The sequence below is a fragment of the Hemibagrus wyckioides genome, linkage group LG27 (assembly GCF_019097595.1).
Source record: "Hemibagrus wyckioides isolate EC202008001 linkage group LG27, SWU_Hwy_1.0, whole genome shotgun sequence".
NCBI lineage: Eukaryota > Metazoa > Chordata > Actinopteri > Siluriformes > Bagridae > Hemibagrus > Hemibagrus wyckioides.
Genome location: NC_080736.1, coordinates 11,532,381 through 11,556,479, shown reverse-complemented (window position 1 = coordinate 11,556,479; position 24,099 = coordinate 11,532,381). Strand labels below are relative to the sequence as shown.

Genomic DNA, 24,099 nt, shown 5'->3' with positions numbered 1-24,099 from the left:
CTTGATAAGAATCTGATGATTCTGTGGGTGTAAGATTTCTGAGATTTCTATTCTAGGAGTAGGAAGCAGATGAAATATTTCAGCTTTAGCCATTCACTCGTTTTCCTTCAGTAACCAGGATCTTGAAAGTCAACAAAAAATTCCAGTTTTCTCAAGAACGTGGATGTCTGAACGAGGACCAGCTTCATTCTTCAAGACTCTACTTTTGTGTACAAAACTTTTCTTGGGTGTCTAGAAATGAGCTAAACAGTCTGTTTTGTCAATACTATTCCATGTAAACAATTTCACTAAGAGGAAATTTGTCATGTCACAGATTTTTGTTTTCTACAATTAGAAATTATAATCAGACTTTTCTACAAGCTGGATCTCTTAACAAACTTGTGAAGGCTATAAACATGATAATTCACTTATTTGTCATTTTTCACATTTTGGTGAATAACTCACAGTTTCAGTCATTCATGAGAAATTCATCTTGTGTGTTTGGGGTGCTTTTTAAAGGAACACTGTATATTGATGAATAGAAATGATCAGAATGAGGCTTCAGTAGATGCTAATAAAATATTTTATTGAATTCATCTATATAAGCACTATACTAAAAGATAAAACTATTTACAGATAAAGAACTATTTACAGATGATTATAGGATACTGTTTCTACATTCTACAAAGAGGTATAAGGGGGTAATTGGGGTGGTGGGATTGATAAAGGGAAAGAAAAATTCTACAGAGGCTAAAAATGATATAAAAATGATGTCCTGGAGTCCTGAAGACCTGTTAAAAAAGACAAGAAGAGACATTTATGTACAGAGGTAGCTAAAATATAACAAAATATATTTATACCTACCTGTGGAGAGCTTGAGCTATGTGGGGCAAATGTGGGGTTAGTAAAGGAAATAAGTATGAAATGTGATGGGTGTGTGTGCGTGTGTCTCTCTGGGGTGAGGGATGGCAGGGAATGGGGAGGTGTAGGGTTAAGGGAACACATAGCTCAGAGGTTCTCCAAAGTGTTCATCATCAGCTGGACATGCTGCTTCATGAGTCTTGTAGATGCAGTGGCCAAGGCTTCTGGGTCGTCATAGAGCTCCAGCGGCTGAGAAAACAGAACTTCTAAAAGTTCTGTCAGCTGATCCTATTGACAAACACACACACACCAAACACAAATCCAACAGTGTCACTGACCTAGAGATACAAAGCTGAGAATTTGTGCATCGTGGCATCAGAAGATATTCAACACTTACAATAAGCACTGTAAAATACAGCTCCGCTGCAGGCTCCCACACATCCAGGTCCCACATGCTGACGAGTGCCATCAGCCGCTGTAAGAATCCTCCCTCAAACTTGGAGAAAGAGAGACAACAAGCTCCATTAATGCCATATATTATCACTGGGAAAATTCTAAAATATAAGAAAAATATTCAACATTCAGGCATAATTTAGAAATCTTCTGATAAGACACTTACTGGATCAGGTACAAAGCCATTCCCGTAGTAGCCGACGATGAGCAGCTCATAGAAAACATCCAAAAAGTTGAAATGGAGCTGCACAAACATGAAAAATTAAAAAAATTACATTACACATTCATTACTTTACATGTGGCATTTCATTGATGTTTAAACAAGTCATTTTATACAGGCATTTGCAAGCTTACACCGGCCCCGGAGAGCTCTGCTGCAATGGATTCCTGGTTAGACGATGCCCTCAGGAACCGAATCAGCGCCTCGTAGGCCAACCGTACTTGAGCTGCGTCCTGTTAAAGCAAAACAAAAACAAATCTCTATAACTCACTTTGTCTACGGTGTTCAACATGGCTACTTATTTTAAACCCTGCATGCATGTCCAGTTTTCCTTTAAAGATACACAGCTGATAGAACACATAGCCCAAATTTTCATTATGTACAGTTTATCAGAATATTTTTCCTAAGAAAGTCCTTCATTCATAACAGACTGATTGTTATAAAACAGAAAAGTAGCTATTGATACGTGAAAATATTCACCTGGTTGTTAGCTGCTGCCAGTTGCATCACAATCTTCTTTCCAGTCAGAAACAGGAAGTTCAGATTAAGCATGCAGCCTAAAATAGTCTGAATATAAGACAACACACAATATAAGTTAAAGCAGAGTGGATGTTACCTGTGCAATAACAGCAGCTACACAAAGGTTTCACTCACATCAAACACCTGGCGGAGAGCAGGCAGCTTCAAGCCCATGTCAGTCACCTCTCTGTCTGAAAGATGGCGGCTAAGGAACAATGGAAATGCTTAGTGTATGTTACTCATAAATAACACCATTACACCATTAAACTGGGAAGAGGATTGTACCTAATAAAGGGCAACTCCACCTCTTCTGGGCTAAATCTCTCCTCACCGTCCTGCAAGGCAAATTAGCAATGAATCATTAAAACTCTCACAGTACATTTTACAGACTCCTATCCAGGGGAATAGCGAGTATGTGTAGATACACGGAAGTCTGGAAACACAGAATTACCTCAGAGTTGCTCTGTGAACTGTGAGGAGAGCAAACCTCTTTCTTTTCCCATGTGGCGGTGTCCACCTGCCCATCTTCAAGCACATGCAGGTATGTACAGGTCACCTTCTTAAAGATGTGCTGTTAAATAAAATAAATAAATATTATTAAAAATTCTTAAAACACATATTTAAAAATATATAGATCGTGAATAAATAATAACTAATGTAATAAACTTACCCCATAATCCTCCAGTGCCACAAGGACAGATGATTCCACGTGGTTACAGCAAATATATTCTGTAACCCTCCCAGATACGCTCTTTAAAGAACATTTTAAAGTGAACACAATCAGTTACTGCAATTAACAAAAGATTTGTGATGCCATAATGAATAATCCCTTACCTTAATGCCAGTAAAACAGTCCTCAATACGGGTAACATAAGGGAATCCCTGCAAATGCACAGCAAAATCAGCTGAAACTCAAGATCTTTTTCACAAAAGTTCTCATCTAATAATCATTAATGTCAAATCTCTTCATCAGAGTAATTAAGCCTGTAATTACCATGTGGTTCAAGTAGCAGGTCTTGTTGTTATTAAACCAGCAGAACACACTCTCCGGACCCCTTATCATCCTGAAGTAGCAGGTTTTATCTTCCACTGACTAGAAATACAGAAACAAAACTAAACATTAGAACTTGTAACTAATGGTGTTTGTGTTTTTGTATCTCAGCTGCAGCTCTGTACAATACCCTAGACTGGGAGCTAAAGTAGTCAGCACAGAGGAACTGAACATTCTTCCAGGCGTGGTCCAGTTTTCCAGCAGTGAGAGGCTGTAAAAAGTAGAGCATAAACATCGTAAGTGCTTCTTGTCATCACAGTTTCATACGAACACATCTAAGGTTCTGTTGCTTTCCTTACAAAAAATATGAAACAAAGCAAAAAAAACCTTGGAAACTGCAGCGATTGGATTTAGTAAATAAATGAATGGTTTGTTTACCAGAACGAAAGCTGAAAGGTCATCGTGAGATGCGGTGGGCAGCAGCTCATCGTACGGCTCAACAACCTTAACACACACAAACTTAGTCACTGCAGTTAACAACATTTTGTAATGCCACAATGAATAAGCCCTTACCTGAGTTTCAGTGAGATGATCCTCAGTTTCCTTAAATTGAGAGAATTCCTGCAAATAACATTTAGATAAAGCTCAACATCTACAACCCCCATTCACAAAAGTAAACATTGCAGCAGTGCAAAAAGATCACAAGTGCTTTGTATCACAAGAGTTTTACACTAAAACACAACATTATATTGCTCCTAATGTCCACTGACTAGAAATCGAAAAACAAAATGAAACATTAGAACTTGTAAAGACGTGTGTGTGTGTGTGTGTGTGTGTGTGTGTGTGTGTGTGTGTGTGTGTGTGTGTGTATCTCAGCTGCAGCATTGTACAGTACCTCAGACTGGGAGCTGATGGAGTCTGGAGAGACCTGAACATCACAACAGGCTCTTTTCAGCTCACCAGCACTGGGAGGCTGTGAAAAGTAGAGCAAAAAGTTCACAAGTGTTTCTTATTCTAACAGTTTCATACTAACACATCTAACATTCTGTCACATGGACAATCCAGCAATCATCTTTCATTAATAAATTATAAGTTTGGTTACCAGAATGACAGCTGAAGTGTCATGGTGAGTTTCTTTGTCTCTCTTCATGTCAACTGACTAGAAATAGAACAAAAAACAAAACATTAGAACTTGTAAAGATGTGTGTGTGTGTGTTTATGTATCTCAGCTGCAGCATTGTACAGTACCTCAGACTGGGAGCTGATGGAGTCTGGAGTCTGAACCTGATCATCAGAACAGGCTCTTTTCAGCTCACCAGCACTGGGAGGCTGTGAAAAGTAGAGCAAAAAGTGTTTCTCATTCTAACAGTTTCATACTAACACATCTAACATTCTGTCACATGGACAATCCAGCAATCATCTTTCATTAATAAATTATAAGTTTGGTTACCAGAATGACAGCTGAAGTGTCATGGTGAGTTTCTTTCTCTCTCTTCATGTCAACTGACTACAAATAGAACAAAACGAAACATTAGGACATGTAAAGATGTGTGTGTGTGTGTGTATCTCAGCTGCAGCATTGTACAGTACCTCAGACTGGGAGCTGAAGGTGTCTGGAGTCTGAACCTGATCATCAGAACAGGCTCTATTCAGCTCACCAGCACTGGGAGGCTGTGAAAAGTAGAGCAAAAAGTTCACAAGTGTTTCTTATTCTAACAGTTTCATACTAACACATCTAACATTCTGTCACATGGACAATCCAGCAATCATCTTTCATTAATAAATTATAAGTTTGGTTACCAGAATGACAGCTGAAGTGTCATGGTGAGTTTCTTTCTCTCTCTTCATGTCAACTGACTACAAATAGAATAAAAAAGAAACATTAGGACATGTAAAGATGTGTGTGTGTGTGTGTGTATCTCAGCTGCAGCATTGTACAGTACCTCAGACTGGGAGCTGATGGAGTCTGGAGTCTGAACCTGATCATCAGAACAGGCTCTTTTCAGCTCACCAGCACTGGGAGGCTGTGAAAAGTAGAGCAAAAAGTGTTTCTCATTCTAACAGTTTCATACTAACACATCTAACATTCTGTCACATGGACAATCCAGCAATCATCTTTCATTAATAAATTATAAGTTTGGTTACCAGAATGACAGCTGAAGTGTCATGGTGAGTTTCATTGCCTCTCTTCATGTCAACTGACTAGAAATAGAACAAAAAACAAAACATTAGAACTTGTAAAGACGTGTGTGTGTGTTTGTGTTTGTGTGTGTGTGCGCGTTTGTGTGTGTGTGTGTATGTATCTCAGCTGCAGCATTGTACAGTACCTCAGACTGGGAGCTGATGGAGTCTGGAGAGACCTGAACATCACAACAGGCTCTTTTCAGCTCACCAGCACTGGGAGGCTGTGAAAAGTAGAGCAAAAAGTTCACAAGTGTTTCTTATTCTAACAGTTTCATACTAACACATCTAACATTCTGTCACATGGACAATCCAGCAATCATCTTTCATTAATAAATTATAAGTTTGGTTACCAGAGTGACAGCTGAAGTGTCCACCTGAGGTTCCGTGGGAAGCACCAGCAGTTTGGGCTCAACGACCTTAACACACACACACACACACACACACACACACACAATTAGTAGCAGCCTACATGTTTGAAATGTAGTTAAAATGGGACTATTTATCTGAAACTACCTGGAGGACAGAGGGAGTATCTAGTGATTCTCCCAGCACATCCACAGAGTCTGTAAAAAATGAGTTTTCTGTGACTCAGAATAATGACTTCAGTTACAAATAACATTTTCTATCATACATTTACAAACAACAGCCAAGTTTATTAACTAGTAGGTAAAATTTGGAGAAATATTGTATCGTGTTGAGAGCTTAAAACGGGTAGCCATGTTTTCAAGTGCATTAGCATTCAGCTAACTATTAAATTAAAATCAAGCATTAAAAATAAAAAAAAAATATTTTGCCATCTAATGATTTTAATGTTTTATTCTACACTATACAATATTTAGCGGCCAAGCTATATAGCCAGGTTTGTTAGCAGTGTAGCTAATGACCAGTGTTAGACCAGTGTTTCCCACACACACAAATGATAGATTAGTGATGGCAAGCAGATTCATTTTCTAATTATTTTACTTAGTAGTCCTAAATGGAGAGAGAGAGAGAGAGAGAGAGAGAGAGAGAGAGAGACTGTTTATAACCCTGTGAGTATGATAGCTAGTGAACTTGTGAAGAAACAGAAAATTACAGTATTATAGTCAGCTTCACTGTGCACGAGACCTGATTAAACTCTCTAAACCCTCCTGTCCATTACCCAAATATTATCTGTTTTAATATTATAATGTCTAATTATTAAATTTATTATTATTATTATTAATAATAATAATAATAATAATAATAATAATAATAATAATAATAATAATATTATTATGCCGAGTTCAGCAATCTAACTATCTTTATACTCACTATGGTATTGTGGAAATGACACGATTAGCTACATTCCAAAGGCAGATAACACATTTGTAACAAAAAGACAGTAATGACATTAAAAAGTACATTAATTTAACATGTAATCTGTGTAATAATGAAACACAGAGACAAATTCTCTAGATAAATAACATTAGGTCAACAACTGACGCTAACCGTGGCGCGCGAGCTAGCTAAAGGTCCGTGGCGCGCGAGCTGGCTAATCATAAGGCTAAGCATGATTTAGTGTAAAACCTGTAGTCATTGTTGTTAAAAGTGACCTGCCAGTGAAGTAAACATTTTACTGCGGAAATTAAATAAATCCTGAAGTCAATGTCATCAATTCCGTGAAGTATTTTTGCTGTGTAGTTTATTCCTATGGCTGAGTTCGCTAGCAGGGTAACTAGCATTAGGCTAATACGCGGCAAAAGAGGATATCGCTGATTAACTAGATAACATTAGACTGTAACACATTGTAACTTAAACACGATTTACTGTAAAAACACTATGACATTAAAGTCAAATCATCCTACCGTGAGCTGGCTGAGTGTGGTCAGCAGCAGCGCTTTGTCCCTGCAAGTAGCGGTAAACGCAGTAACCTGCACCTGCAGAGACAGCGAGCAGCCCCGCAGCAAAGCCGATCTGACGGGGAGTCCAGCTCCTCAGACCCGGGAGAAATCTTCGTAGATCCATTCAGTTTCTTCTTTTCCTGTCGCTTTGTGTAGTCTTGGGTTTGATCTCCTGTCGCTTTCGGTGGTCTTATTATCTGAAGTTGATTTGTAGCCAAGCACCAACTCAAAGTCGTGTATGGGTTTAAAATCGTTCCTAGGCACGCGCTATCACTATGGAGACAGTTTAAACAGAAATAAACAATTCCCTGAACAACAGGACACGCCCAGCATGACACGCGCACAGGTTCTGACAACGGGGCTCGAGACCCCACGTGGGATTGTCTGAGATTGGGATTTCTGTATAGAAACTCGATTTATGGATTATTTAATAATAATTTTAAAAATAAAATAAAACAATACAATTATAAAATAATAAAGAGAAAAATGTTATTATTATTATTATTATTATTATTATTATTATTATTATTATTATTGCCGCTGCTTTATGGTTGCAATATGTAGTATAATGTCTATTTTATCTAATAATACTTTATAGTATTAGTAATAATATAACCGAGCTTCTTTATCGTGTTCGTCTAAACACGTTAAGAATAATAAAATAATGAAAACGAGAAGTTCATTGAATAGTGCACACTTTTATCATCAGGAAAGCCCGGGCTGGAGTACGGAGTGGACCAACCTGAAGAAGTTAAGCACTGGACAGGACACACAAAACAACCCCTACCTCACGGGTTGTAACAGCCTCTTTAGGCCATTTTACACCAGAATATAGTCCAACCTGTTGTTTTACACCACTTCATGATCTCTGCATTATCATTATGGTACTTCAGTATTATTATTATTATTATTGTTGTTGTTGTTGTTGTTTTATGGTTGCAATGTATTTACATTTACATTTACATTTTTGGCATTTGGCCGACGCTCTTATCCTGAGCGATGTGCAAAAGTGCTTTAAAGTTACCATCAATTAATATGTTAACACTGGTTCAATAGGTTACAGACTTAGGATACTATTAGCCTAAAACTGAGGGGTTTTTTTTATTTATTTTTTTATTATTAATAAATTTTAATATATTAAAAGTGTTTTGAATCTGATGCGTGCAGCTACCGGAAGCCAGTGGAGGTAACGCAGCAGTGGGGTGGTGTGGGAGAACTTAGGCAGGTTGAAAACAAGTCGTGCAGCTGCATTTTGGATCATTTGCAGTGGATGAATTGCATTCAGAGGAAGACCTGTCAGTAAAAAGTTGCAGTAGAACCAGTCTCGAAATGACCAGAGACTGACCAAGCACTTGAGTAGCCTATGTGGATAAAAATGGTCAAATCCTTCTGATGTTGTACAGAAGAAACCGACATGAGCGTGTCACATTAGCAACAGGGGAGGATAAGGATAGTTGATTGTCCATGGTTACCCCGAGGTTGTCAGCAGTGGCCGAAGGAGAGATCATGGAGTTGTTCAGAGATAATGCAAGGTATTGGGCTAGGGATGAATCACCTGGGATGACCAGCAGTTCAGTTTTGCTGGGATTGAGTTTCAGCTGATGAGCTGTCATCCAAGATGAAATGTCCACCAGACATGCTGAGATCTGAGCAGACGCTGTCTCTGAGGAAGGGAAGGAGAAAATAAGTTGTGAAAATAAGGTGTCATTGGCACAGCAGTGGTATGAAAACCCAAGTGAGGATATAACGAGGATAAAAGGAGAGGACCTTGTGAAACACCAGTAGAAAGTTTGCATGGAGCAGATGTCTTCCATGTTACCTGATATGAGCGACCATCCAGGTAGGAAGCAAATCATTCCCATGCTTTTCCACAAATTCCAAGACTCCTGAGGGTGGACAAGAAAGTCTTGCTGTTAACTGTGTCAAATGCTGCAGAAAGGTCGAGGATGAGGACCAATGACAGCTTGGCTGATCTAGAAGCATGTAGTTTCTCAGTGACCACCAAAAGGGCAGTCTCTGTGGAATGAGCGACTTTGAAGCCAGACTGGTTGGGATCTTCTGCAGGAGACAGTCAGACAGCTGATTATAAACAATGTGTTCGAGAATTTTTGAAAGAAACGAGAGAAGTGATACCGGTCTGTAGTTTCTGATGTCTGAGGGATTCAGAGCAGGTTTTCTTCAGTATGGGGATAACCCTTACTTCTTGAAGGCAGTTGGTACATGATTAGGTTTTATGGATCATAATAACACTATATTGAAATAATAATAATAATAATAATCAGCAATCAGTCCTCTTCCATGTATAAAACACGGCACCTTGCCACCTCTGTGTTGCTATTTGCAAGCATGAATCAAAGAGTTGAATGGGATGGAAGGAGAGTAAGAGGCCATGGAAGAGGGGCCAGAGGAAGAGGTGTTTGCATGCTTGCGGGAGAAGCTGCAGCTAGAGAACAAAATAGGATAAATAGACAAAATAGCTCAAGCTTCCAATGAAATCTTGGCAGTGACAGCCGGTCAGTAGGGGGCGCAGGGGCACCGCCCCCTTAACCTTAGCCAGGGAAAAACGCTACTTTAACACATGAACAATAATTATATATTTTAATAACGAGATCATTTAGTTGTACTATTCCTCTGTTAGGCATATTATCATTTATTTAAAATAAAAAAATCAAATCTGTATTTAGCTCATTTGTGTGTGTGTGTGTGTTTTAATGATTACCTTCATTACTTCATTACTGATAATAAACACACATTGAACTTATATTAACTGATTCATAGTAGATTTATTGCATGCTTTAACAGTTGACTTTTTCAGTATTTTATCTTAGCATTAATGATACATAATCACCTGATAAATGGTTATTTACAGTCCTGCATTACTAACAGTTTGATTTTAAGTTTGTTGCCCCCCCCCCCCTTTTTTTAGCTCCAGCTGCCACGGAATTTGGGCAACAAGTACTGACCATGTCATCAATCATGGCTTGTCCTTTAGAGAGGCTGGACATAGGGTCCAGCCCATTCTGGGTTGGAGCACTATGGCATCTATTGTCGGGCTTTTTTTTTTATGTTACTGCATACCACTGTGTACTTCAGCTTAACTGCAGTGCCCTGTTAGCAGAACAAACTGTGTCCACGGTAATGCAGATGTTTCATCAATCTCATTTATGTGATTGTCATAAAGTCAATTTTGCTTTTACTTTACAGAATTCACACACCACCACACACTGGTGGCAGAGGAAAGATCTGTAGTGTTGAACAGGAGGCTGCCATTGGAGATATGGTGGTGGAAAACAATACTATGAGACTGCGTGAAATCCAGGCAGCAGTGATTGCAGATCAGGGAGCACTTAGAAATATTAATGTGTTATGAGTATTTCAACTCTGTTTTGAACGTTTTTCTTTCTTTCTTTCTTTATTTGTTTTGTTGGTTGTTTGTTTATTTTAGATATTTCCATCCATAAGTTTCCTTTGGTGGTTTTGGTTGGACATTGTCTGAAAGCATGTTTACAGAAGTATAGAAACAGAGAAGGAAATGAAAATATAAAGTTTAAATTAAAGTTACTATTTTATCCCTATTCTATCCCTATTTTATCTCTACTTTATCCCTAATGAGCAAGCCTGTGGCGACAGTGGCAAGGAAAAGCTCCCTGTGATGATATGAGGAAGAAACCTTGAGAGGAACCAGGCTCAAAAGGGAACCCATCCTCATTTGGGTGACACTGGACAGTAAATAATGTAAATATAACTAAATACAGTAATGTCCTTTCTACAACAGCATCCAAGGGCTTATGGGGAACTATTAGGTCAGTCTAGTTTCTGAGTTCATTATAGACACTGATTCCTTACTGTAAAAAGCTGACAGATGTAACGGCAGATCTGTGATTGTGTGATACTCTCCAAGTCTCTCTGTCCATAGCTGACTAGTGGTCACAGTCTGTCCACACATGTCCATCCACAGCATCAGTGAGAACCACGAAGTGGGACATATAGCTCGACAGAGAAAGACAGAGAGAGAGAGAAAGATGTTAAGTATGCTTGTGACCATGTGATGTTTAAAGACAATGTAGATTATGTGTAAAGAGCAGGCAGGGACTCCGGCAAGACTAGCTATGACAGCATAACTAAAGGGAGAGCCAGAAGGTGATAGACATGAAGGATTCCCAGGACATAAAGCGTCCATCCACTTCACAGTCAGCAAACTTGGGAAGTCAGCAAGTGTGGTAAGGCAACAGCATCCAAACACCCCAGTACACCAAACTATGCATTGAAAGCTTGACTAAACAAATGTGTTTTCAGCCTGGACTTGAACAAATAACCTGCACCCTTTGATTGGAGTAGGTGTGGCGACTCATAAATAACCAAAAGATTGCTCAGGTACTGTGGTGCAAGACCATTTAGTGCTTATAGGACAGTAATAGTATTTTATAATCAATGCAAAATTTGACTGGCAGCCAATGCAGTGTGGCTAAGATAGGAGTGATGTGTTCATATCATCTGGTTCTAGTTAGGACTCTAGCTGCTGCATTCTGGACTAACTGTAGCTTATGCTCCTACTGGAACATCCAAACAGTAAGGCATTGCAATAATCTAACCTAGAGATAACAAAAGCATGAACTAGTTTTTTGTATCGTGAAATGACATCACATTTCTTATTTCTGAGATGAAAGTAGGCTACCCTAGTGATATTATCTGCATGAGCTTCAAACTAAAGACCAGAGTCGATAATTACACCAAGATCTTTTACTGCTGGACATGATGAAACAGAACAGAGACAGGCAAGGTCATTCACAGTGAGAACAAACACAGGGCAGCAAAAGAAAAATGGATTGATACGTAGCAGAGCTAACAATACTTTGCACTGAAGTTAGCCTGAGCATGGCTTAAAATGTCTAAAAACCAGGAAGTCACCCTCAACCTGGAAGTGATCAGCACTCTGGCAACTCCTGCACCCAGAGTCATCTCCATCAGTCTCGACTTTGTCTTACCATTGGATTCAGATGATCCTGGATGAGAGAGTCTGGATAATGCGGCGCAAGTTCTCCCCTCTTTAAACTATAAAATAAAGGGATCCCTTTTTAGTCAAAACATGAACAAAAAGAAAAAGGTTACCACTCTCACTCTCGGAATGTGGAATGTGCGTACTCTGCTTGACAATCCAGCAGCTAACAGACCGGAAAGGCACACAGCTTTAGTGGCTTGTGAGCTAGAATGCTACAAAGTAGACATTGCAGCCCTGGCCGAGACACGACTAGCAGAGGAAGGGCAAATCACAGAGGACAAGGGTGGTTACACGTTCTTCTGGAGTTGTTGCAGTGTCAGTGAGCGGAGAGAAGCTGAGATCAAAACAAAACTGATCTGTAATCTTACAAGCATGCCAAAAGGAATCAATGATCATCTCATGACAATGCAAGTACCTGTATGGAAGAAACAAGCAACAATCATAAGTGCATACGCCCCAACGATGACCAACCCAGATGACGCCAAGGACAAGAACTAGTCTCTCTGATCTCAAATGTCCCCAAAGGAAATAAACTCTTCATCCTTGGAGACTTGCTAGGGTTGGTAATGATCACCAAACCTGGAGTGGTGTTATTGGTAGTAATGTTGTGGGCAAGTGTAACAGCAAAGGATAATTGCTTCTCCTTCTCCGTACAACTCAAGATCTCCTTATCACCAACACAATGGCGAAGCCTCACCTGAATTCCCTATGAGCAACGGTGTCATGAGCAAAGGCCATGTCCTGGCCCTGACCTTGTTCAGCATGATCTTTTCAGCCGTGTTCACTGATGCTTTCAACTTTACTGGTCCAGGACAGAATCCATGTAAATTAATGAAATACATATTGCTCCAAATATATTAATTGTTTATTGCCATAATGATTTTTCATCATTAAACACATACTTTTTTATGTCTTACAGTCTGAATGAAAAGAATATATATATATATATATATATATATATATATATATATATATATATATATATATATATATATATATATATATATATATATATAAAAATTCAGTTTATTGATTTTGTACATTTAAAATGAGAAAGTCATATAATAATAGCTGAGCTGAAATAAGTAAAATAAATCATAATAAAGAGAACATATTAAACACATCTTAAACACTCTTCCTAAGTGCTGTGTTGTTCTCATGCTTCAAAGTTCATATAAAAAGTTTCTTCTGTATGTTGGATTCTGCTATGGGAAGAAAAAAAAAATATCACAGGAACACAAACGAGACATTAATGGAGATCAGATTCAATTAAACCAAATATAATGTGTGTAGTGAAATAACCTACGTTTGCAGTTCCATAGTCTGAGATCCTGTAAAAAAAAAGTACAGAACAAACAGACTTTAACATATGATTGTTTAAGAAGATACTTACTTGGAGAGGTTTTATTCTTTTTCCATAAATGTACCACCACAACAGCTATCAGTAATCCCAGTATTATTGGCAGTGTAACACATAAGCGGATGAGAGACGCGACATCTGTGTACAAATAATGAAATGTTGGTAGGTAGAAATAGACTACAGTAACATGCTGGGTTCTTCTGTCTATCCATTTCCAAACACTTGCACACACACAAGCGACCAATGCATTTGAGACTCACCAAATCGGTTTCCAGCTATTTCAGATCCCTTATATACACTGACTGTTACATTGTTTATGATCTTCCACATTCCTTTTGTTTTCGAAAATGGGTGCACTCATAAAGCACAGAGATATTGTCCAGCATCTGACTTTGTTACGTTACTGATCCTGATGTTACGGGTGTTTATACTTATGGGTGTTTGGTTTGAGAGTCTGTGAAGCAGATCTTCTTGCACAATGCAATAGGGATTGTACTTTATACCAAGAAACTTGTCAAAACCAAAAGAATGAACACAGATACTCTGCTTTTCAATATTCTTGATCCAGTACACATAAAAATATGCACTGTTATATCCTTCTGGACAGATGAAACTGCAGTTTAAAAGTACATCTTCTCCTTCAGTTAACTCGACTGAAGATCTTTCCACAGACTTGTTTGTTACTGAAGGAAAAATAGTTTTGCTGATTATTCTGAAAAACTGAATTGTATTAAGAGAATACAGAAAATGAAAACGTACTCACTGGATTCATTTGCAGGGGCGACTATGTATGACGTGACAGTGTTGGGAGACGGTGTGAACGGATACAAGAAACCAGAATCCAGAGCAGTGACACATCGAAAAAATCCACTTGATGCTATTAGCGGACATTTTTCATCAACTTTGTCTGATTCGTTATTTGTGCAGAATTTCTGGATATTGTTAAGTCTGAGTGGTTCACCAGGAACACACTTCACTGTGCAATTCACATCAATATTGTTTTGAGACTCTGTGCTTATTTGCCATTTGTTGGTGTTGCAGAACAGTTTTACTTCATTCTCTGTATAAATGAATTCAGTATGTCCTTAGGAAAGAGAGAAATATTTTATTGAGAGGAGTGTTTAGTCATTCAACAATTATTTTTGTTCTAAATGTATGCATTAATAACATTACACTAATGTCGCTTGGCCATTATCAGGGGTAACTGACTTAAAAAAAAACCTTTTAAGAGTATTTTTCAGTTTGTCTATCAGAGATTTATCTTGTCTATGTTTATATAAATATCTATATTATATATTTCTGAACCAATATTAACATATCAACAGTTTATTTAATATTAAAGTCGACCATGTCCAGTACCAAGTACCCACCTAAGCAACAATGAAAATGTCAGATATCAGATTATTTTCCGGAAGTCCATCAAACTGAACTTAATGAAGACATGCGGTAATTCAGGCTTTAGCAATTCAGCCAAGTTGCAACATACAGAAGAAACAAATTGTAATAAATCATTGTAACCAACAAACATTCTCTGTTGAAATTCTCTGTAAAAATTACTCACCATGGCTACTACTGAGGAAGAGAACCAGAAGGGCGAAACACTGCAAAACCATTATTACTGTTTTTGCACTAAGCAAAAAAAAAAACCCCAAAGTGATTAATAGTTGAAATTATTCCACTTATGAAAACATACAGAATTAAACTTAATTAATTAAGCAGCGAACCTTTCAAGGTGATAAACAGAATCTTGGCTTGGAAGATGTTTTAAGCAAGTGATCAAAAAGTGAAGTGACAAAAATTACCACACAGTTTAATGGTTGATGTCACAACTTGTGTGTTTTCTTGTGACGACACAGACAGTCTCTGTTAGTGTGTGTGTGTGTGTGTGTAGCAGATCCTTTAAGTTCGGTCCATCCCACAGATGCTCATTCAAATTAAGATTTGTGGAATTTGGAGGTCAAGTCAACTCTTTGTCATGTTACTCAATCCATCCCCGAACAATATTTGTAGTGAGGCAAGGAGCATTTATTCTGCTGAGAGAGGCCACTGCCATTAGGGAATACTGTTATGAAGGGATGTACTTGGTCTGTAACAGTGTTTTAGGTAGATGGTATGTGTCAAAGTAACATCCACATGAATGTCAGGACCCAAGATTATCCAGCAGAGCATTACACAGAGCATCACACTGTCTCCACCAGCTTGCCCTCTTCCCAAAGTGCATCCTGGTGCCATCTCTTCACATGCCTGCACTGGGAACGTCCCATTTGACAAGTAACATACTTTAAACATCCAGCCATTATGACTGACTGGCATTAATTATTCACAGAAATCCAAATGATCATAATTATTTTCAGGTTTAAGTGGTCAGTGTTGCTAAACTGGTGTTGCATTTGTGGACTTCCTTTGCTGTGTAAATGAATACAGTATGCCTTTATGGCAGAGAAAATGATTTTTATAAGAATAATTCAAGCACTAGTTCTGAAGCTCCTCAGGTTCACATCAATTGACCAACTTTAATCTTTGTGTCCAAAACAAGCTTTATTTCTTTGTAGAATGTCACAGCTGTACTTTACAAAAGTCATTAAGTATAAAGAGACACATGTGGTGAATATTTGCCTTCAGACATGTAGCTTTAACTTATTAACACTGTGCAGTTCTCTAGCTCAACATAACGTGATCATTTTTATTGTATTGTCACATGTGGGGGTGTGGTTTAGAGGGAGTGTTGGGGAATGAACAAATGAACATGGCACATCTGTATCTGATTTCAAAGTTTGTGTAAATGTGTGTATTGGGGGTTTGCAGTGTGTCAGTGACAGTAGGGCTGAGCTGAACTGAACTAAACAGAGCTGTTGGACATCTTGTTCTTGTTCATCTGGTTTTTGCTCTTGGAATCCACTTGCTTCTATTAGCAGATATTTTTCACCAACCTTGTCTGAATCTTTGAAGATCTTGAATTCCATTGGATTAAGAAGTATAGTGCTCAATGTGGTGAACAGATTTTTGGCTGATGCAGGAAATAAATTTGTTCTGTGCAAGACTTTTTGTGCAAGTCATCAGAAAAACAAACAGACATATAGACTGTGGTGAATGTCACAACTTGTGGTCTGAGAGTGTGTGCATGTGTGTGTGTGTGTGTGTACATGCTCCAGGCTGCTGCTGATGGCATTACAGTGAGATATAAGATATCACAAAATCAAAGACCCCACCTTTAGGCTAAAGTCACCACTACACCTTAGAACACAGTCTAATTGTATAACCAAATACAAATACACTATTCATAATAAACAGATAAAGAGTTCTTATGGTTGTTTAATAGGAGCTTTTAAAATACACTGTGTAAACTAAAGTCAGCGATACTGAAGTCTATGCAGACCAAAAACACCGTACACTTTTTGCAGCACATTTCCAAAGACTAACACACTGGTTTTAAAACTGTTAAAACCCATTATATATTCTCCACTTTTCTTATGATTTCACAAAAAGTACATAGTAATGAAATGCTGTTTAGCATCTACTAGAAGTGCAAATAGTATCAATGTGCAAATGAGCAAGTGCAGATGAATATGTAAATACATGTACAACAAATAAATAAAGCTATGACAGGTAGTATATACAGAAGCTGGTGTGCGAATGAACAGTGGTAAGAAAAAGTATGTGAACCTTTTGGAATTTTATGGTTTTCTGCATAAATTTGTCATAAAATGTGGTCTGATCTTCATCCAAGTCAAACGTATTAACAAATGTAATGTGCTTAAATAATAACAAAAAAAATCTGATCTTTCTTGTCTTTATTGAAAACTCATTCAATATACAAAATGGTAGTGGAAAAAGTAAGTGAACCCTTTGAATTAATAACTGGTTGATCCCCTCTTGGCAGCAATAATTTCAACCAAGCGCTTCCTGTAGCTGTGAATCAGACCTGCACATCATTCAGGGGGAATTTTAGCCCATTCTTCCTGGTAGACCTGCTTTAGCTCTGTCATATTCTTTGGACGTCTCATAAGTGAGTGTCTCATCAAGTCATTCCACGGCATTTCTATTGGGTTTGGGCTCTGACTTGGCCCAAAAAAGGTGGATTTTGTTCTTTTGAAGCTTCAAGGAGACAGAATACAGAAATAGAGCAACATGGTCTGGACTAGAGGTAAGCATATTTGTACTTCAGAGCACAATGAACCAGTTTATCCACATAAGAGCATTTAAGATTTTACATGTCAGAAAGCAGACCTGTAATGATACTATGTGACATGTCTCTCACAATGTCAATTCATTAATATAATTTGATAACTGAGACTCCTGTGGGTTTCTGCTTTCCTGACTTTTTCAGTCTTTACTGTTTATCTGTTATTCCTTCATGTTCAAGAGAACGTCATTGAGATATGACTTATTAGCAGAAGAGGAACGCAGAAACTTTTTCGGCCACAGCTTTTGCGGCCGCAGCTTACATATATTAATGTAGAATATTAACAGTATACAGAAACATATAGATAAACAAATTATACATATATCATGCATAAACATAAATGTCTTCATTACAAAGAGATATGAATCTGTAACTTTCAGGACACACTTCCTGAAGCAGGGATCAAACACGGATCTCCCTGCTAGTTGACATAACCCACATGCATTTTATCAGACCTGTGAGAGGATAAAATTGCTGCTTTATTAACAGAGCTAAATAAGGCTTACACAGAACATTGGACAAATACCGCATGAGGTACGAAACATAACAATAACCTGGAACATGGAAACACAATAACCGAACCACACGAAAAACAAACAAAAAACAGTGACTGAGATAGACACATACAAAAGGGTTGGTATATATAGGACAAAACATTAGGGTAAATGAGGAACAGGTGACCGGGGAAAAGAGGAACAATAGGAAGGATGTGGCACAACACACATGAGGATTACAGAAACAAAAAGCATGCTATGGTGAATTGCCTGCCAGCTCCCCCTCTGGTGGTCAGACAGGGAACTGTCCCAGTAGCTCCTGACAGAATCAAACAACTGAAACAATGTAAATGAAAACAGCACAACTTTTGAACCATAGCCAATCAGGAAATCAATGACACTGCATACAGTACTAGACAAATCTTAAAATATGAAAGGTACATTATATATGGAAGATTTGATTGCTAGACCAGATGAAGACCCAAGATGTAATTCTGAAATTTCCATTTTCAATTTTGCTTGATAGATATTAATCCTCCCATGTTATGAATATATTTTACCTAGGTAATGTGTTCAAATTTAGATCAGTAAAAAAACTAAATCACATGCCTTTAAATACCTTCATATAAATCATTCTACTTCAGATGTGTGTGACCTTGCTTTGAAGAATCCTGCTTGAATCCGATCTTAATCTAATCTTCTTCACTCCCTACATCATACAGAGAACCTGAACCTTTTTTTTTACTGCAAAAGTAAGGGTGAGCATTTGTCAGTGGGTTTCTGGAAAATAGTATTTGCAAACACAAATATTGTCATTGCGTTTTTATTATAATTACACTTGGCTGAAGATTCCTGTAGCGGTATAAATTGTAAAATTGCATTTATATTTCTGTAGCTAGCTGTAGCATGTCCCTGATTGTGTGAAAGCTCTCACTGAGCAGTTCTCCATGTCAGTCTGTCAAACCTCTTAAGAACATCTCTGGAAAAGATATGAGAAATGCGACCCAGGTATTATTCGAAAGATAACAGTGTTCAGACTGCTGTTAATTTACAGAAAACAACTTTACACATGTACACAATACACATTGTATATATACTTTTATGTCAGAAATGGCCCTCTAGTGGACCACAATGTATTTGTGTTTGTTTGTTGGAACAGCTCTGTCATTTACTGTAAATCAGGGGTCTCCTACATGTCGCTCGCCTGCTTCTCCGTGGGTACATGCTTCATCAAGCAGACTGAAGTAGTTTGTATAAAAGATAAATAAACCACTTGGCCGTTTTTTTTTTTCGGTCTTGCTGAGGCCATCAGGTTCTGTAACAGGGGACTTATAAGTAACAGTTTGCTGATAAATAACATGTGAATAAATGAAATCTGACATAAATAACTGATAAATCTAATCAGCAACCCCGTTGTGTTAAATCAATTAACTCGACTCAACTGCTGCTTATGTGAATTAAAATGATTTATTGCAAAATATGACTGATGTTGACATTTTCTTTTAAATTCACACAAAAATAGCTCATTCAGCTGGTTTGGTTTATGGCAATAAGCTATGTAAATAAATGTTACTAATAATATAACACCAGTAACTCTCAGAGGAAAAAAGGTTGGAGATCCCTGCTGTAAATGTACTGTACATATTGCTACAAATATATTAAATGTTTATTGCCATAATAATTTTTCATCATTAAACACTTACTAACGTTTTTATGTCTTACAGTCTGAATAAAAAGAATACTGTATATATATATATATATATATATGATGTATTGATTTTATACATTTGAAATGAGAAAGACATACTGTATAATAATAGGAGCATTAAAATAAGTAAAAGAAATCTTAATAAAGAGAACATATTAAACACATCTTAAACATTCTTCCTAAGTGCTGTGTTGTTCTCGTGCTTCAAAGTTCATATAAGTTTCATCTCTATGTTGGATTCTGCAAAGGGAAGAAAAAATAAACATCACAGAATTTAACACAACCGAGACATTAATAGAGCTCACATTCAATTAAACCAAATATAATTATCAGTGCAATAACCTACGTTAAACACTATATATTGCACAACACTGCTGATATATTAATAACAACAACAATAATAACAACAACACTATAACTGGCAAGACTCTATTGCAGTCACCAAAAGTGTGGTAAATGTATTTAGATGGGATTTGTTTACGGTTTAGCCACACAAGTTAAATATGTGTCCTGTGTCTATTTTGGGAACAGGGAAGATCCAAGTCGTGTTGTTTAATTATAAGGAGTGAACGCCTAAAAGCCTAGAGCTTTTAACACAGTCTAATGTTTCATGTAGGACTGCACTGTAACCAGCCTGTTCAAGTGCCAAGCCGAAAATTCCAGGAAAACAGGAGTCTGGACATTTCTTAATTTCCACAGCATCACAGAGGCCGAATTTATTTAGATCATGTTTCAAGACCTTGCGGGAAAGGGTGAGGTGATACAGCTATGGCAAATATCTGTAACACAAAACCTAACATGGCTGAAATTCTAAAACCAAAGGTCAAATTTATAAAAGATTTAACGTCATAACTTGACACCTGTTCTGAGAGATCAGCTTACAAATCCTCACTCCACCAGACTGAGTGTTTACGATACAGCTGATCTCATATACCCACAGGGCACTTTAAATCATTGATCTGGTACAAATATGCACAATGGATCATTCCAGAAGGAATCAATACACATCCGTAGTTAAATCTATGAGCACCAATAAAATTTTGTGCTTGTTATCCATTTAATTAAAACAAAATGCACTATAACTTAAAACTGTGCAAATGCAGGATGACTGAGAAAGCATTTTGTGGTAATTAGCTCACTGCCTCTCACACACAGCAAACCCACTTCCTTAGACAGTATCAAAAGAAGCAGAGGTACGTCAGTCTATAACTACAGTTTACTGATTACAGAAGATGGGCTGCAAACACCCTCAGCCTACGCACCAAAGTAAACCAATGAAATTAAGATGACTTCCCACATGTCATGCACCCGACAAAACACAGCTTTAAATCTCCTTCTCCTGGAAGACTGTGCAGCTCAGTCTGTCTGTAAACAGTACAAGCCAAAACCCATCTCAAACATAACACACTGGGGCAGATCAGATGCACTCTATCTATGACCAAGCATAAAATATTTCACAGACAGCTCATGTGCAGGAAATGGACCGGATAAGAAACAGTTCCTTACACAGGAAACACGCAGAAAGTATGTCTTCAAATATCTTCATCAATTAATCATTTAAGACAACTGACGTCTTTTTCCCCTGCTCACATGTACTCCAAACATTCATTGGGTGGGGCAATGCTGCAATGAGCAACGGACAAACCTGCCTCACATTTGCTGGAAGCCTTTTGTTAAACAAATTAAGCATGCATTATGCGTAGTTGGCTGCAGCAGCAAGAAAAAAGGACGAAGGAACTAAATTTACATAGAGGTTGGCACAACACATGTACAGCATGAGGGTCAGAAGAAGCAGAAAGGTATATAAGAATCTTACTAATTTATCTATAAAAATATCTACCTCTAGAGTCTCGTATCTAGCTTTGTCCCTTTAAAGAAGAAGAGATTATAATGCACGTGTGTTAAAGAACTGACCTGGTAAGAGTCGGGCCTCGAGTTTCTTGGTGGACACGGGAAGATATTTCTTCGCGTCGGTCTGTGTGGTCGTGCATTAAAACAACATCAAACAAATCTTAGGAAATGTGAGATTAAAAACAGATCATTTAACAGTCTCAGCCTTACAATTAAAGACACCTGTATGTTTTCTTGTGGGTGCATCAAGGGTACTGCATTTGTACTTTTAGCTTTTTCTACCTGGAAAGGTCTAGGTGCTGTATTTCTGCTTAGCTTTTAAAGCTCCTTAAAGACCAATAATCTACCCAAGGTTTTATTATTATTATTATACACAATATTCACTTTTCCTGGTGAAAGAGTCACGCTAAAGATAAACAAACAAATCATAACATGTATCCTTGAGGCACCACAACCAATGCAGGTCGTTTGTTGATAATTAACATTAAATAATTGTTAATAACAGCTACAAAATGTTATTTGTAACACCTACAAAAGGCTCATTAAACAAAACAGGACACAATAAACCTGCAATAAAAGATTTTTTTTTTTTTTTTTTTTACTCCTTCTCACCTGAAGTGGAGAAAGATAGGAGGTAAAAGTCGGCTTCGGAGTTTTTGGAGAAAACATGTTGATATCCAGAGCAGATCAGCTGATGTATTTTTAGCAAGACAAACGTCGGCGATGGATGATTATGAAGAATTAGATCAGACCATTGCATTTCCCTGCTAAATTCCTCCTTTGGGATAATGATGTAACGGTATTACGCCAAATCCATCCTCCCAGGATAAAGGAGCAGCGTTATTCATTCATTTAAATGACAAAAAAAATGACAAAAGGAAAGCACACAGTGGTGATGTCCCTGTGCAGGACTGTGTTCATTAGCAACCCGCTTCAGCGAAGAGTTATAAATTTAACACAACTGACTCGAAATGTAACCAAAGAGCTCGTTACTCATCTAAATGCAATTAAATATCTAGTTTAACCGTGCTGCTAGCTTGAATAGTTTGCTAGCTAGGCTACGTTAGCTCTCGAGCGAGCCAAGTGGCTGTCAAACTTCACACAGCTAAAACTTTTTGCCTTTCAGCGCAGTCCGCTGTTTAGGTAAGTATTTCGCAGCTGGTGGTCATCCTCGTCTTCTTATTCTTCTCCTCTTCCAGAAAAGACCCAGTGGTTCTTCATCTTACTGCCCCTTCCTCCTGTTGCTACTGAATGAATAGTTTATGTTTGTGAGTGCTCGGGTTCAGCGGCCAGTGTCGCAGCCATGTTTACAAAAAAAAAAACCAGAGATGGGAGTGCACGAGCGTGCTGGCTTCGCGCAGGAGAGTCGGGCGCGAAGGCGGGGTTTAAGCAAATGAGCTCCGTGTGGATTGGATGATAGAGTTCGGAGGCGGGAAGTTAGAGCAGGTCAAGGAAATCAGTTCCTAATGCTGGGAATGAATGGACTTCGGGTGTGGACTTCCCGAAAGGAAGATGCTTCTTCTTATGTCTGTGTTAGAATGCAAGAAAACATCGATTTTAATTTTTTAATTAAATGAATGCTGTCTTGTGCGTTACCTTCACATGGCTGATCGAAAGCATATCCCGTCAGTGTCCTACAAATCCCATAATCCTGTGCGTCACCTTGCCGTAAAAAACTGTGCGGCGGAAACAAAGAGAAAGAGAGAGGAAGTAGTTGATTTTGTCATTTGTAATTGTTTTACTTGATATGATTAAAGATAATTTGTTATTCCCTCTATTTTCCTCAACAGTAATTCCCTCTCTCGTAATGTTGCGATGCCACTGACCGTTATGTGTATATGTTATGTTACGTGTATGCCGGTAACCTGGCCATGTGGTGACTTGTGTTGCTGTAATCTGTTTTCTTACAAGTATGTTCATATGATCTTTATACAACACCTGATGCAAGAGACAGAATTACAGAGCATCAGTGCATCTGCTTTTACCAACGTGTCCATGGTTGAATATGATTAGCACAGGGATGCGTTTCCTGAGCCCCAAAGTTGTGACAAATCAGAGACCACCCTCTCATACCTGTATTGACCCATGAACAGCAGCTTGGTAGTACGTTAATCAGTTTTCCACAGCCTTGTACAAGCAGATAGTATAGCTAATGAACACCATGTCAACTAGACAGTATTGGAGTGTGTGTTTATGATAGATACAGTTTTTTTCCCCCCTGAACCCAATAAAACACCAGTGCCTATGGGCTAATATACCACGTTCATCATCTGGTGTATTGATGGATCTCTAAACTTAAAAAATAAAAGAATGATATGAAAATGAAAGGTATGTCTGACTACATACCTGTCCGGCAAGTTTTTTTTTCTATCTAAAATGTCTTAATGTGTTGACTACTTGGTTAACATTTTCTGGTGTCACATGGTCCCTCTAAA

The 24,099-nt window shown here is 38.0% G+C and overlaps 1 protein-coding gene and 1 long non-coding RNA gene across 4 annotated transcripts; both read right to left on the bottom strand.

Moving 5' to 3' along the window:
- Window positions 1-590: 590 nt before the first annotated feature.
- Window positions 591-7,397, bottom strand: LOC131347718 (uncharacterized). 3 transcript variants are annotated; one of them, XM_058382071.1, is made up of 24 exons: window positions 7,034-7,397; window positions 5,721-5,770; window positions 5,558-5,623; window positions 5,351-5,428; window positions 4,824-4,880; window positions 4,614-4,694; window positions 4,474-4,530; window positions 4,272-4,352; window positions 4,126-4,182; window positions 3,919-3,996; window positions 3,597-3,644; window positions 3,462-3,527; window positions 3,214-3,294; window positions 3,027-3,125; window positions 2,867-2,914; window positions 2,703-2,783; window positions 2,484-2,603; window positions 2,318-2,367; window positions 2,168-2,237; window positions 1,994-2,080; window positions 1,648-1,746; window positions 1,460-1,537; window positions 1,238-1,336; window positions 591-1,128 (listed from the first exon to the last, which is right to left on the bottom strand). In XM_058382071.1, exons 1-24 carry the CDS (start codon window positions 7,191-7,193, stop codon window positions 988-990), a joined length of 1,932 nt encoding a protein of 643 aa, XP_058238054.1. In that variant the 5' UTR covers window positions 7,194-7,397; the 3' UTR covers window positions 591-987. The 3 variants fall into 3 exon arrangements, with proteins under 3 accessions (XP_058238054.1, XP_058238057.1, XP_058238056.1); XM_058382074.1 differs by lacking the exons at window positions 3,919-3,996; window positions 4,126-4,182; window positions 4,272-4,352; window positions 4,474-4,530; XM_058382073.1 differs by lacking the exons at window positions 3,919-3,996; window positions 4,126-4,182; window positions 4,272-4,352; window positions 4,474-4,530 and having other exon boundaries at window positions 3,462-3,644.
- Window positions 7,398-19,556: 12,159 nt separating this feature from the next.
- LOC131347846 (uncharacterized) lies at window positions 19,557-23,037 on the bottom strand. Its single transcript, XR_009203835.1, has 3 exons — window positions 22,277-23,037; window positions 21,728-21,788; window positions 19,557-20,053 (listed from the first exon to the last, which is right to left on the bottom strand). It is a non-coding gene; the product is annotated as an uncharacterized LOC131347846 (long non-coding RNA).
- Window positions 23,038-24,099: the final 1,062 nt, after the last annotated feature.

Bases quoted from the DNA above. Each gene is read 5' to 3' on its own strand.
- LOC131347718 (XM_058382071.1), bottom strand. From the start codon at position 7,193: ATGGATCTACGAAGATTTCTCCCGGGTCTGAGGAGCTGGACTCCCCGT. The intron at 2,081-2,167 runs GTGAGTGAAACC...TCTTATATTCAG, and splicing joins CTCTCCGCCAGGTGTTTGAT to ACTATTTTAGGCTGCATGCT. The intron at 1,337-1,459 runs GTAAGTGTCTTA...TCTTTCTCCAAG, and splicing joins ATGGCTTTGTACCTGATCCA to TTTGAGGGAGGATTCTTACA.